Source organism: Rutidosis leptorrhynchoides, chromosome 2, assembly GCF_046630445.1.
Source record: "Rutidosis leptorrhynchoides isolate AG116_Rl617_1_P2 chromosome 2, CSIRO_AGI_Rlap_v1, whole genome shotgun sequence".
Classification (NCBI taxonomy): domain Eukaryota; kingdom Viridiplantae; phylum Streptophyta; class Magnoliopsida; order Asterales; family Asteraceae; genus Rutidosis; species Rutidosis leptorrhynchoides.
Genome location: NC_092334.1, coordinates 670,060,852 through 670,072,928, shown reverse-complemented (window position 1 = coordinate 670,072,928; position 12,077 = coordinate 670,060,852). Strand labels below are relative to the sequence as shown.

Below are 12,077 nucleotides of genomic sequence, written 5' to 3'. Positions count from 1 at the left end.
GGCAAGTGGAATTATTTACATAATAGATGGCCGACATTTTTTTTTGTTGTAAAGTATAAATCATACCAACTCCACTTGATACAAACCCCACATGATAATTAATGATAAAGTTGTGAAGATATTTTGGTACCGCAATTTGTAAACACAACAGCAATGAAACGTAACTTATGCACATCATTGGGCTGTCATGATTTTCATTTTCATAGTTGGGCCTGGATTCAACAACCTTTTCTGTTGGGCTTCAAGTAAATCTGGGCTACGGCCTGCAAGGCCATCGACTGCTTTTCTGGTTCCTGTCCGAAAAACCCACTGCAAATCACCACTCAACCACCACTATTGTTGTGTGTTTCTGCAGCTTAAAACACCGCAAACTGCTGCTACCATAAATTGCTGTTCGAGCTGCAACTGCTATTATTCTGTTTCTATTCCCTTTATCTTCTTATTTAATCGACACCCAAGGAATCTCTACCACTATTACCGCTGCTTCCTTACTTGTGTTTCGGTTAAACAACTAGGAATATGATAGATGGTGAGCATAAACATTAGTGATAAATGATGTTTCTGTAACCAACGATGATGATGATGATGACATAAGACGATGATGATAATGATGTTGGGAGTAGTCACATGGTTGTTGCAACTTGCATCCTTACTAATTTTTTTTTATAAACCGAATCTGTATACGTTTCAATGTGTCATCGAACCAATTAAATGGGTTATGTTTGTGGGCCGAGGCTAGTGTGAAGGTTGGGCTAATATACTCATTTTTCTAAGATGGGCCGTGAACTGCTGTTGTTGGGCCGAACTCGGTATAGAGAAGCATTATATTTTTTTTGGTCGATCAAATTTATGAAGAAGAAGAAAATCGAGATGGGTATATGGCTTATATATTTACTTCTGTGAGTTAATTCAGAAATGAAGCTGACAGTGGAGTGGTTTGGGTGTTTAGATGTTAGCGAGAGGTCGCGGGTTCGAACCCGGGCAACGACAGTTTTTATTTTTAAAAGCTTATAAGGTAGTATTTTATTTTATTAATATTAATATTCTTATTGTTAATATTATTATTATTATTATTATTATTATTATTATTATTATTATTATTATTATTATTATTATTATTATTATTATTATTATTATTATCATCATTATCATCATTCTTACTAAAATTGTTAATTTGTTATCATTAAAAACTAACAATATTATTATTAGAATCTTTATATTAACACATCAATTATTATTACAACTATTAATATTAATACTAATATCATTATTTTATGAATACTATTATTACTAACACAGAAATATTTTTATTTAATATATTAACATTGATAATCTATTTTTTTTAAATTAATATTAAGTACTTACTTCAATTATTGAAAATAAATATATATTAAGTTTAATACATGAGATAATATTTCTAAACATCAAAATCAAAATAGGATATTTAAAATAAATGACTTAACATATATTTTAAATCTGATATATATATATATATATATATATATATATATATATATATATATATATATATATATATATATATATATATATATATAATTCTAAGTATTAAAAATTTACAAATGAATATAGTTAATAGATGATTAATATAAGAAGTATATTAATAATATAAATATATAAACTTATTTGATTACCATTATATGTGTTAATACATATATGAATGATATAGGTTCGTGAATCCGAGACCAACCCTGCATTGTTCAATACCGCCATATATATTTTTACTACAAAATACATTAAGTGAGTTCATTTGATTCCCTTTTACTCTTTACATTTTTGGGACTGAGAATACATGCGCTACTTTTACAACTGCTTTATTAAATGCTTTTGAAATACGTTTTGAACTGCGAATACATGAAATGCTTTTATAAATGTTTAACGAGACAGACACAAGCAAAACATTCCTTGAATGAATTATGTGGACGTGATAATTGCCACCATTGAATTATGTGGACGTGATAATTGCCACAATTGATACGAATATTTTTCCCCTGATTATTATTGCTTGGTAACCTAAGAATTAGGGAACATCACTAATTTTGAGAATTAGTGCACGCCTAATTGACGTGAATCCTAAAGGTAGCTACCGAGTTTAACACCCCCACCCAGAATGTTCACTAGACGGAAGGGCTAGTGGGCGTGGTGTTTAGTACTTCGAAGTTTATATGATTATTATACAGACGAGATGTTCTGTTTTGGGGATATTATTATGCGCATTATATGTTAAGGTCGGTTACCAAGCCAAGCTATGAAAGCCATGAAAAGTGAGTGTTATGTATCGAGAGAATGATTTTATACACAGGTTATGTGTATATTATTTTTGTGCACGAGATATGTGTACGGTTACTAAGATTTATGAAAGATGATTTCGTACACGAGAAAGGTGTACTGTATTTAAAAGATATCGCATGTACATTACAGGTGGGTATAGGATTCGGGTCCATTTGTACCATGCAGGATTTAAATCTTGTGGTCTATCAAAATGATGAATTTTATTGTTTTATGTTAAACCTATGAACTCACCAACCTTTTGGTTGACACTTGAAAGCATGTTTATTCTCAGGTATGAAAGAAATCTTCCGCTGTGCATTAGCTCATATTAGAGACATTACTTGGAGTCATTCATGACATATTTCAAAAGACGTTGCATTCGAGTCATTGAGTTCATCAAGATTATTATCAAGTCATTCATAGTTGGATATATTAGGAAATGGTATGCATGTCGTCAACTTTTGATGTAATGAAAGTTTGTCTTTTAAAAACGAATGCAATGTTTGTAAAATGTATCATATAGAGGTCAAGTACCTCGCGATGTAACCAAATGTAATGTATTCGTCCGGATGGATTAGGACGGGTCCTTTCATCATGATCGCGTATCTCAACATCAATTCCGTCAACAAGCGGAACTGAACAAATATAATTCCAAACACAAGTGGAATCTATAGAAATGCGGAATAATAAACGTTGTTGGCCCATAAATAGTCGTATGCTCCCGACTACCCCACAATACTTCTCAAAAATAAGTGTTTCCGTACTCACTTACTAAATAAGTCTAACGGACAAGGAGGTTGTCCATTAAATCTGTATATTATTTCTTTAGTGAATAATGCGATAGAAAGGTTTCGTGTGAAAATAATGAATAATTAACATTAAGGACCTTGAATAAAAAATTTACGAAATTTGAGGACCAGGAATGTAAAACTTCGAAAGCTTAGGGACCAAAATTGTAAATTTTACAAAGTTTAGGGGCTGAAAATAAAACTTTCAGAAAATGGAGGGACTGAAAACGAAAATTCTAAAAAAGTTTCGATAATTTTACACTGATAGCCCCTGAAGTTAACAGCACCTAGATATTCAACTGAGATGGTTAACGGCTGTTAAGTGGCTGGGTATGGATCCGGGTCGGGTTTCGGGTCGGATCCAGACATTGAATTCGGATCTGAGTCAATGAGTGATGGATGGATCCAAGTAAAATAAGTTATCGTAGTTTAAAAAGAAATTGTAAAAACTAATGTTGGTTTATGGAGGACAAGGAGACCAAGATGACGCGTGGGTCCCACCTGGAGGTTAAACTTCATATTATTTACCTTCCATGCCACCCGTTAGTTTGAACAAGTATCTTCTTCTTCTTCCTAAAATCACATGAAACCCTAATTCAAACATACGAAATTCTTTAAATCTTCACCAAAATTCATGAAAATTTGCAGGAATCACCATTACGACCCGGTAAACATTAACTCATTCTCTGATTTTGCAAACAAACACCGAAAATTGAGATTCTAATCGATTTCAGTACCAAAAATTTTGAAATAAGAAATCTTCATAACTTGAAAAATACATCGATTCAGGACCTGAAACTTTGAAGATATAATCACTAAATGATTTCCAACCTTTCTATTTAAACACTTTTTCTTAATTTGATCTAGATCTTCAAAACCCATAAAAAGTCAACAAAATTCAACTGTGAGATCTAAAAACGAATTTCAGCAAATTTAACGTCTTTTAACTTCGATCCAATCACGAGCTCGGGTTGTACCAGCTCTGATACCAATTTTTTGGTCCGTTTATGGATCATTAACAACCATATTATAGCAAAATCAAAGACGGAAGAGATAAACATGATGAATCAAACATAAATCAATATTATCAATATAAACGTTAAACTTACAATTGATTTAAACGGGGAAACATCGGTTGGCCAGGGGAGACCGAGCATGATCTTCTCTATGCACGGGAATCGCCAAAACGGTTCTTCCAAATTAGGGTTCTAGCCTGACCCCAATTAGGGTTATACTCTCTTAACCCTAAAACACATGTAAAACTGATATATATATATATATATATATATATATATATATATATATATATATATATATATATATATATATATATATATATATATATATATATATATATATATAGACGACATAGGCTTAGGAAACCCTAATGGGTCTATCAACATGAACGGCCCAACAGTCGGCCCAACAGTCACATATGCTCCTGTAACTGATCAGTTTTACGCATGTAATCCATCTAGGCGTACAATGTAAGAATAAACGTTATTCGCCTAGCGACGACCATACAAAATATGCATCAACAATAACTGTCTAAAATTGTTCATTTTGTTCAAAAACTCTAAAGTTTTTGTCTAAATTGATGTTAAAATGTTGATCAATTTTGACTTTGATTACTAAATTCGATTTTGACCAATTAATCGACGTTGACCGATTAATTAAACGGATTTTAAAAAATGAAACATGCCACTCTTAAAAATGATTTAACGTGGAGTAATCGGATTTTTTACAACAGTGAGGATACTCGCGAATTACGGATTTTTCTTGCCATGACCATTATAGAATGTGTATTTTTAGGTGTCTGATGTTGACATTTTAAATGCAACGGAAGGTATGTAATTGAAATGGGTGTATATATTTCTTAGAAATGTGTGTACAGTAATAAGATAAAATATAGGATAAGTGACGTAATAGTTTGTAAAACAAAAATCAGTAGCACAAAAAATTATATAAATTTTAAATATTGTCAAATATTAGAGCTAGTATTTTTCAATGCTCCAACGCGAGAATGACATCAAATTTTAGATATTGTCAATATTATGAATTATTTGAAAAAACTAGTTAGTAACTGATCATTTTTAGTTTGTAAATGGTAGTTGTTAGCTGATAATATTTTAAATTTATTTTAGTGTTTGATAGAGTACATAGATCTGTTAAATAAAAAGTAAAAATGATAAAAAGATAGAAGTTAAAAGCTAAAAGCTAGTTCTAGTAGTTTTTATTTTTTAGTTTTTTTTTACCCTCTGTCTAAATGATTTAAGCTCATTTAAACAAACGTAATTTTTTATTAAATATAAATTTTTTTCATAAAAGCTAAAAGCTCCTAAAATCTCTACGTCAAACATACACTGAGTTCGTAAGCGGGTTGATGGATATTTATCCGTATCCATATCAGCTTGTTTAATAGAAAATGTTATTATTTTTTCAATCAAAACTCATAGTTCTTAATAATTTATAAAACCAAAAGTCATAGTTCTTACTAATTTCTACAACCAAAAGTCAATCTATAGCTAATTAAGTTCTCAAAATCTCCAATCACATGCTTGTTGCTCACATTGTTGGTTATACAATATCAAATTTAAATCTCAAAAGTTGCAGACTGTATACAGAAACTTTGCGCGAGACAATATGGTAAGTAAAAAAAAGGCGAAGCCTAAATGATGATCCATTTGCCTCGGCTTTACGTTGTATTCTCGTCTGTTTGGTTTTTGTTTGTTAGTTTGAATGGTCTTTTAATTCCTTCGTGTTTAGTAAAGTTTGGTTCGGTTTAGTTTAGTTTGTTTGGATTGTGGTTCTCTAGGTGGGTAGTTTTAGTGGAGGTCCGTTATAGATAGTTTCGTCCGTGTGTAGCTTTCTACATACGAGCCTTTTTCGTTTTCTCGATTTCCCTCTTCTAATCTTTGTTGATGTCGTTTTCTTTTAAAAAAATGTCTTTAATTCTATGAGTTTTCGTTTTTGAAAAAAAAAAAAAAACAAAACTCGAGAAATAAAGTCATGTAAGATAATTTATTCCCGAAAACAATTATGTAAAACACTCTTTAATTATAAACTCTCGTTGATTTTCAAAAAGCAAGAATATCTAGCCTGATTGTTTAAACGCTTGTCATTAAGTCTAGTAAAACCAACTCTAGTGAAATGAACCACAAAAATGATTAAAAGTAAATATATATTTGTGGTGAAACTAAAACGAAAGATAAATATAAATATATTCACTATATAATTAATATAAATTTTAGCGATATATCTATATATTTTATCATTTCAAATGAAAGCGGATGTATTCATGACTTATCAATTGTCATATATATCATATTCAATAATTATCTCATCCATATCCAATCTATTGGACGCTGAGTCTTTGATATCCCTTATTAGTGTATCGAATCGGATGGATATTCATCAAATGAGGTGATAATTGCCATCGTTAATAGGGGTGTGCATGGTATAGGAAAAATTAAAAAAATCAAGGACCGGACTGGAACCGAACATTTTCAAGGAGTTTCGGTATGGTCCATGGTCCTTAATTTTTATTTTTGTCAGTTCTCGGTACGGGACAAACCGAACACGAAAACACGAGAAAACGGACAGGACCGAAATATTTACATTATGTAGATCTAATTTGCTCATTATATCTTGCTCCTTTTAATAGTTAATGGATGGATCTTTATGCCTATAATAATGTAAATAACCAACTAATCTTATTTCGTTTGATCTTATTCATGAATCTTTAATGTGTAGAATCTTGTTCACAAGCCTTTAAGTAAACCTATTGATTTGTTTAATAATCAACGGATCTTATTTATTTATTTATTTATTTTTTTGCGAAATACGATAACATATTCCACTCCCGTTATCCATTGAAGCCCACCCTGAAAATCCCCTTTTTTCAGATTATGTTCAATGTAATCATAAAAGGCTAATTTTTCAAGATTTTTAGACCAAGCTTCTGATAAACTTTGATTTTATCAAAATGATAATGATGAAGAAGGATTACAAAGAGAAAATCTCATTCGCATGCTAAGGGATGTATCATGTAAACAGATGAAAGTTAAATAATACCATATGAATAATACAACAAAAAATAAAAACAAAAAAACAAAAACGAAATGAAAAAAAAAACAAATGACTTCGAGTAACCCACCATCACATTATGTGTCCTCCATATGCTCGTAAATGTAGATAAGGTTACAGACTCCACGAACTAAAATTCAAGGGTTCGAGTCCCAACGGATCTTACTTGTATGCATATTAATGGTCATTTATTTTTATAGGATGGCAATGTCTATAATTGAATTTTTAAGACGTGTATTATTTCATACATGTATAAAAAGTCTACTATTTAATTTTTATATATCAGTACTTTTTATTTATCATTTGATTATAAAACAGACGATTCTTTACCCAGAACCGAACCAAATTCGAGTCGAACCGCACCGATATTTTATGGTCTGGTCCTCTGTCCGACTTTTTGCTATAAAATGAAACTCGGAACAGAATCAAACCGAGTTAGTTTAGTCTGGTCCCATATCATGCAGAGCCCTAATAATAGCTAAACATGATATAGTAGTACATACCAAACTAACATAAGCAGGTCCAAACACCAACTTGTACAACACCTTATTTCTAACTATTAAATATCACTATCAAAACGCACATGAAAACACCTTAACACCCCCTAACTAGACAAATCTTAAACGATAAATATGTAAAATATAATCGCGGTGCCTCGAGCACATAGTCGACGCATATATGTCTAATGTAACCCAACGATGATCTCTTGCGTTGAAGTGTTACATAAGACCAATTTGTCCCTGATATTTGTTACGTTCTTAAAGTTGTACTCAAATTGATGCAGTTGAAGAGGTCTGTGATGAATTCCAGTATAAATTATGAAACCACATCGAGTCTGCTTCGACAGAATAACCGTCTTGATTTCTATGCCAGCCGTAATAAGCATGAGTCCTGTTTTTAATCTCAAATATTGCATGACCATAACTTGGTTCCCTAAAAGCTGAATAAGCCGGTTGAGGATCAATCATTCTGCACCAACAACATATGAAATTAATATTAATACTCATTTTATAGTACTCCGTATGAGATAACAAAAATGATTTTGGAGCAATAACGTACTCGTATAGTAATCCTTCTTGGTTTCCTCCGTCACCAATGGTTATGTAAACAGGGGCATTTTCGTCACTTTTAGGTGTGCATAATCCGTTCTCAATATTGTAAGCAATATTTGATACTCGTCCCTGTAATAATTATCATTAAAACTGAAACTCACTTCGTTCAAACATGTAGATTATTATTGAAATAGTTACTTGTAATCAATTTTGACACACTAACTATTAATAAAAATAAATTAAAAAAATTGGGGGAAACATGTGTTCTAGGTCAACACAACTCAACCTGTACCAAAAGTACCCAACCTGCCCAAATTTGTCCATTTTGCTACGTCTAATTTAAGGAAACTACTTACAGTTCGTTCGTAGGCATGAACATGTCCTGAAAACACGACATCAACTTTGTATTGAACAAAGAATTTTTCATACACGACTCTCATTGTTTCCGCTTCCATATAATGATGCAGATACGTAGTGTAAAAGGGACTATGCATAACCACAATAAGCCATGGTGTCTCGGTTCGGTTCACTTTGGGTAGCTCCGCTACGAGCCATTTATACTGAGGTGTATATATTGCTTCACACAAGAAAAAAATAAATATAAATCACAATTTCATGAAAGGAATTAAGCTATAGAAGTAATTAATAGAGATTATAGTCTTACCATAAGCCGAGTACGATGACATCACAATGATGTAAGCGGAAGCTCTCTTGATTGAGTACCAAAGAGGAGATGTGCTTCCGGATTCTTCATATGGTACGTAATACCGGTGTGTATAAGGCTTGAATGGTTCACCTTCACCCTAACGAGTCAAAATATAGTAGAAATAATAATCATAATCAATAATTATTTTTACACGTTCAAAAAATACATTAATTAATAGCAGTGTTGCAGAACTCGAAATTACTCAGTGAGTAATGTGTTTTTGCAACTCAAGGACTACTCGGTCAAACCTGGTCAACGCGGTCAAACTTTGTCAAACTTGGTCAAGGTTGGTCAAAGTCAGTCAACCTCGGCCAAAACTCGGGATTACTTGGAAAATCGGTCAAACCTTGATTAATAGTCAATAGTACTATCAAATAACATACATAATCGGGAAGATAATCGATTTCATGATTCCCGGCGCTCCAAATCCATGGTTGGTACGCAACGTTTCGTTCAAGAAACCGTGCCCATGAATCCCACCTATTATTATCATGCAACGGGTACGCATCTGCGTAAGAGAGATCACCAACAAACAACACAGCCTGGCCTTTTGCTGGGTTTGACTCGTAATGAGTCAAAGTCCGGTTAGAGTCAAACGTTTGACCAAGATCTCCTGTGAGAAAGAAGTAAGTTAATCAAATAGATACGTAGTCATATACTCGTATGTATGTATAAGTGAATAAACATTAGATATGTTACCGATAAGACCGAAAGTATAAGGAACATCTGGCCCGACTTTAGGAGGTGTCGTAAACCAGAACTGTCGTGTTGCATTTCCGGTCCCAAGCTCGTAAAAGTACTTTGTATCGTACTGCAAGTTTTAAATGAAAAGCTGTAATCAAAGGTGTCAAATTTGACCCATTTACTTACCCTTGGGCGATTTTAGTCAAGTTTTACCTCTAATGGGTCAATCGGGTAAAAATAACCCAAATAAAATCTATAATGAAACACGCCAAAGTTGCAAAAAGTAAATTTTGAAGTTACAAAACCTCACATTATGTTATACTAGGTTATTATTCAAATCAATTAATGTCTGCAACTACAAATCTATAATCATATGGGCAAACCAATGTGTAATAGGCTATAACATAAAACTGAAACGTGTTTTGGACAGGGTGTTTCAGGTTAACCTGATACAGTCCAATCAGAAAGCTACCATTTTGAACAATTACACAACCCGCCCATTTTGCCAATCCATTTTTGTAAATCTAGAAAACATGATAAAGCATCAAACTTTTCTTACTTCAAGATTCTTCATGGTGCAGTGATGTATATAAGGTGAACTGTAGTTGTAATATGTGTATGTGACAACAGTTCCTACTGCATAGTTTTTAAGATCCGTATTTTCGGCCCAATAAATCACTTCACTTGAACCGGGCTCGTCTGGTGTAACCCAAGAAACAATCACTCCTTTACCGTCGTGATCCCCTTGTGTTATGTGAACCTGCATCAAAATACAAAAAAAAAAAAAAAAAAAAAAAAAAAAAGAAAAAAAAAAAAGAAATAAAAAATGATTCAATTTCATATACAACACATACTGTACTACTATGACAGTTCTACAGTAGAGCTTGAGCTCGAGCTTGTATACCTTAAACGAGCCGAGTTCGAGATTAATATATCAGGCTCTAAATGAGCCAAACTCGAGCTGTTTGATTTTTAAACAAGCCAAGCTCGAGCCTGCTCGAACTCGAGCTCGGCTCGTTTAGAGCCCTACTTCTACAGTTCTACCCTACATCTCAAACATAGGTTTGTTCTGTTTTGTTTCCTCTTAATTATAACATAAATTGCTGAAATTGATATTACTTTCTAAGTTTTGATTCCAAATAAAAATGTGATACAGGACATCTCCACGTAAATCATTACATTCTCAACAACATGTTCATCAAAATCCTTCATTCATATATTATCTTATAAATCTTACATTAGCTTATAAAAATATAATAAGAATTTGAAATCTAATAATCAATAAACTAATAAACTTAGTTTAAGATTTTAATGACCACCCAAATCCTTCACCTATGTACATATACAGAAAGGCACAAACACATACATACATTACAGATATACACAAAATGCATAAAATAAATAATAAATAAAGAGTATAAGAAAAATAGAACTAATTGATAAATTACCTGTTGAGGAGCATTATAACCAGGTGGGACTGCAAAAACATCACTATCTAATGGCATATCAGCACTAATATCATTTCTTGTTGCAAATGTACTACTGATTCCATTGCATAATCTTACACATCCTAATATCAAACAACCCAACAGTAGTAATACATAAACGGATCTTAACCCGGCCCGATTCATACCTATCATGGATCTTTTTTACAAACCTGACATCCAAAAGAAGAATCCAGGCAGAGCCTTCTTATAGTTGAAGTATATACGGGTGATGGGTAAGATTGGTGGATGACTTTGATGTGTGTGCTAATTTGGATCAAGTTTTATGTCAAAACAAAAGTTTAAATTAAATTTAGATCATGAGGTGAAGTGGCGTACACGTGGAGTTAAAAGTCAGATAAAAGTCAAAATTAGTAATATTCCGTTGCTGCCAAAAGCATATGCATCTTGGAGTCGTGTGACACTAGGATCTCTTTCGGGGAAAAAAATAGATAAACAAACTTTCTATACAATAGTATTATTTATATAAATTAAATATTTAAATGTTAAATGTACAAAAATGTGTCGTCCCTAATAAATATAAATATAGGGTGTGCTTGATAAAATTGAATGATTTAGTGTTAAATAATTCATAATCTGAATGATTCAAAGATTTTGAATTAAGTTGTTTCTAAATAAAATAACATGTTTGATAATCATTTTAAGCGAAAAATGTGAATGATCTAAAATTGCCTTTAACATTTGACATGAATAAAAACTACAATATAGTTATTTAATAGGTGTTTGATATAATTTAAAGAGCATATTATATAAAATTTAGGTGCTTAATGATTAAGAGATAGTTACAGCTCTGAATGGTTCAGCACTGAATTTTGAACCATTGAGCACAAAATGTTGAACCATTCAGCGCCATCTGTCATTCAGATGTCAGAAACAAACACATTGAATATTGAACGGTTCAGCATTCAGCACTGAACCATTCAGTTAAGAGGTAAACACACACACCATTAATCTAACACAAAACTGA

The 12,077-nt window shown here is 32.2% G+C and overlaps 1 protein-coding gene across 1 annotated transcript; it reads right to left on the bottom strand.

Annotated features, from left to right (window-relative positions):
• Positions 1-7,635: 7,635 nt before the first annotated feature.
• LOC139893914 (purple acid phosphatase 2-like) lies at positions 7,636-11,348 on the bottom strand. The gene is made up of 8 exons (XM_071877113.1): positions 11,054-11,348; positions 10,165-10,365; positions 9,621-9,732; positions 9,305-9,534; positions 8,880-9,018; positions 8,572-8,792; positions 8,223-8,344; positions 7,636-8,132 (listed from the first exon to the last, which is right to left on the bottom strand). The coding sequence occupies exons 1-8, from the start codon at positions 11,243-11,245 to the stop codon at positions 7,934-7,936; spliced, it is 1,416 nt and encodes a 471-aa protein (XP_071733214.1). The 5' UTR covers positions 11,246-11,348; the 3' UTR covers positions 7,636-7,933.
• Between the last annotated feature and the right edge of the window lie 729 nt (positions 11,349-12,077).

Coding starts and splice junctions, on each gene's coding strand:
- LOC139893914 (XM_071877113.1), bottom strand. CDS start 11,245: ATGATAGGTATGAATCGGGCCGGGTTAAGATCCGTTTATGTATTACTA. Junction 9,535..9,620: donor TTATACTTTCGGTCTTATCG/GTAACATATCTA, acceptor TCTTTCTCACAG/GAGATCTTGGTCAAACGTTT. Junction 9,019..9,304: donor TCGATTATCTTCCCGATTAT/GTATGTTATTTG, acceptor TTGACTCGTTAG/GGTGAAGGTGAACCATTCAA.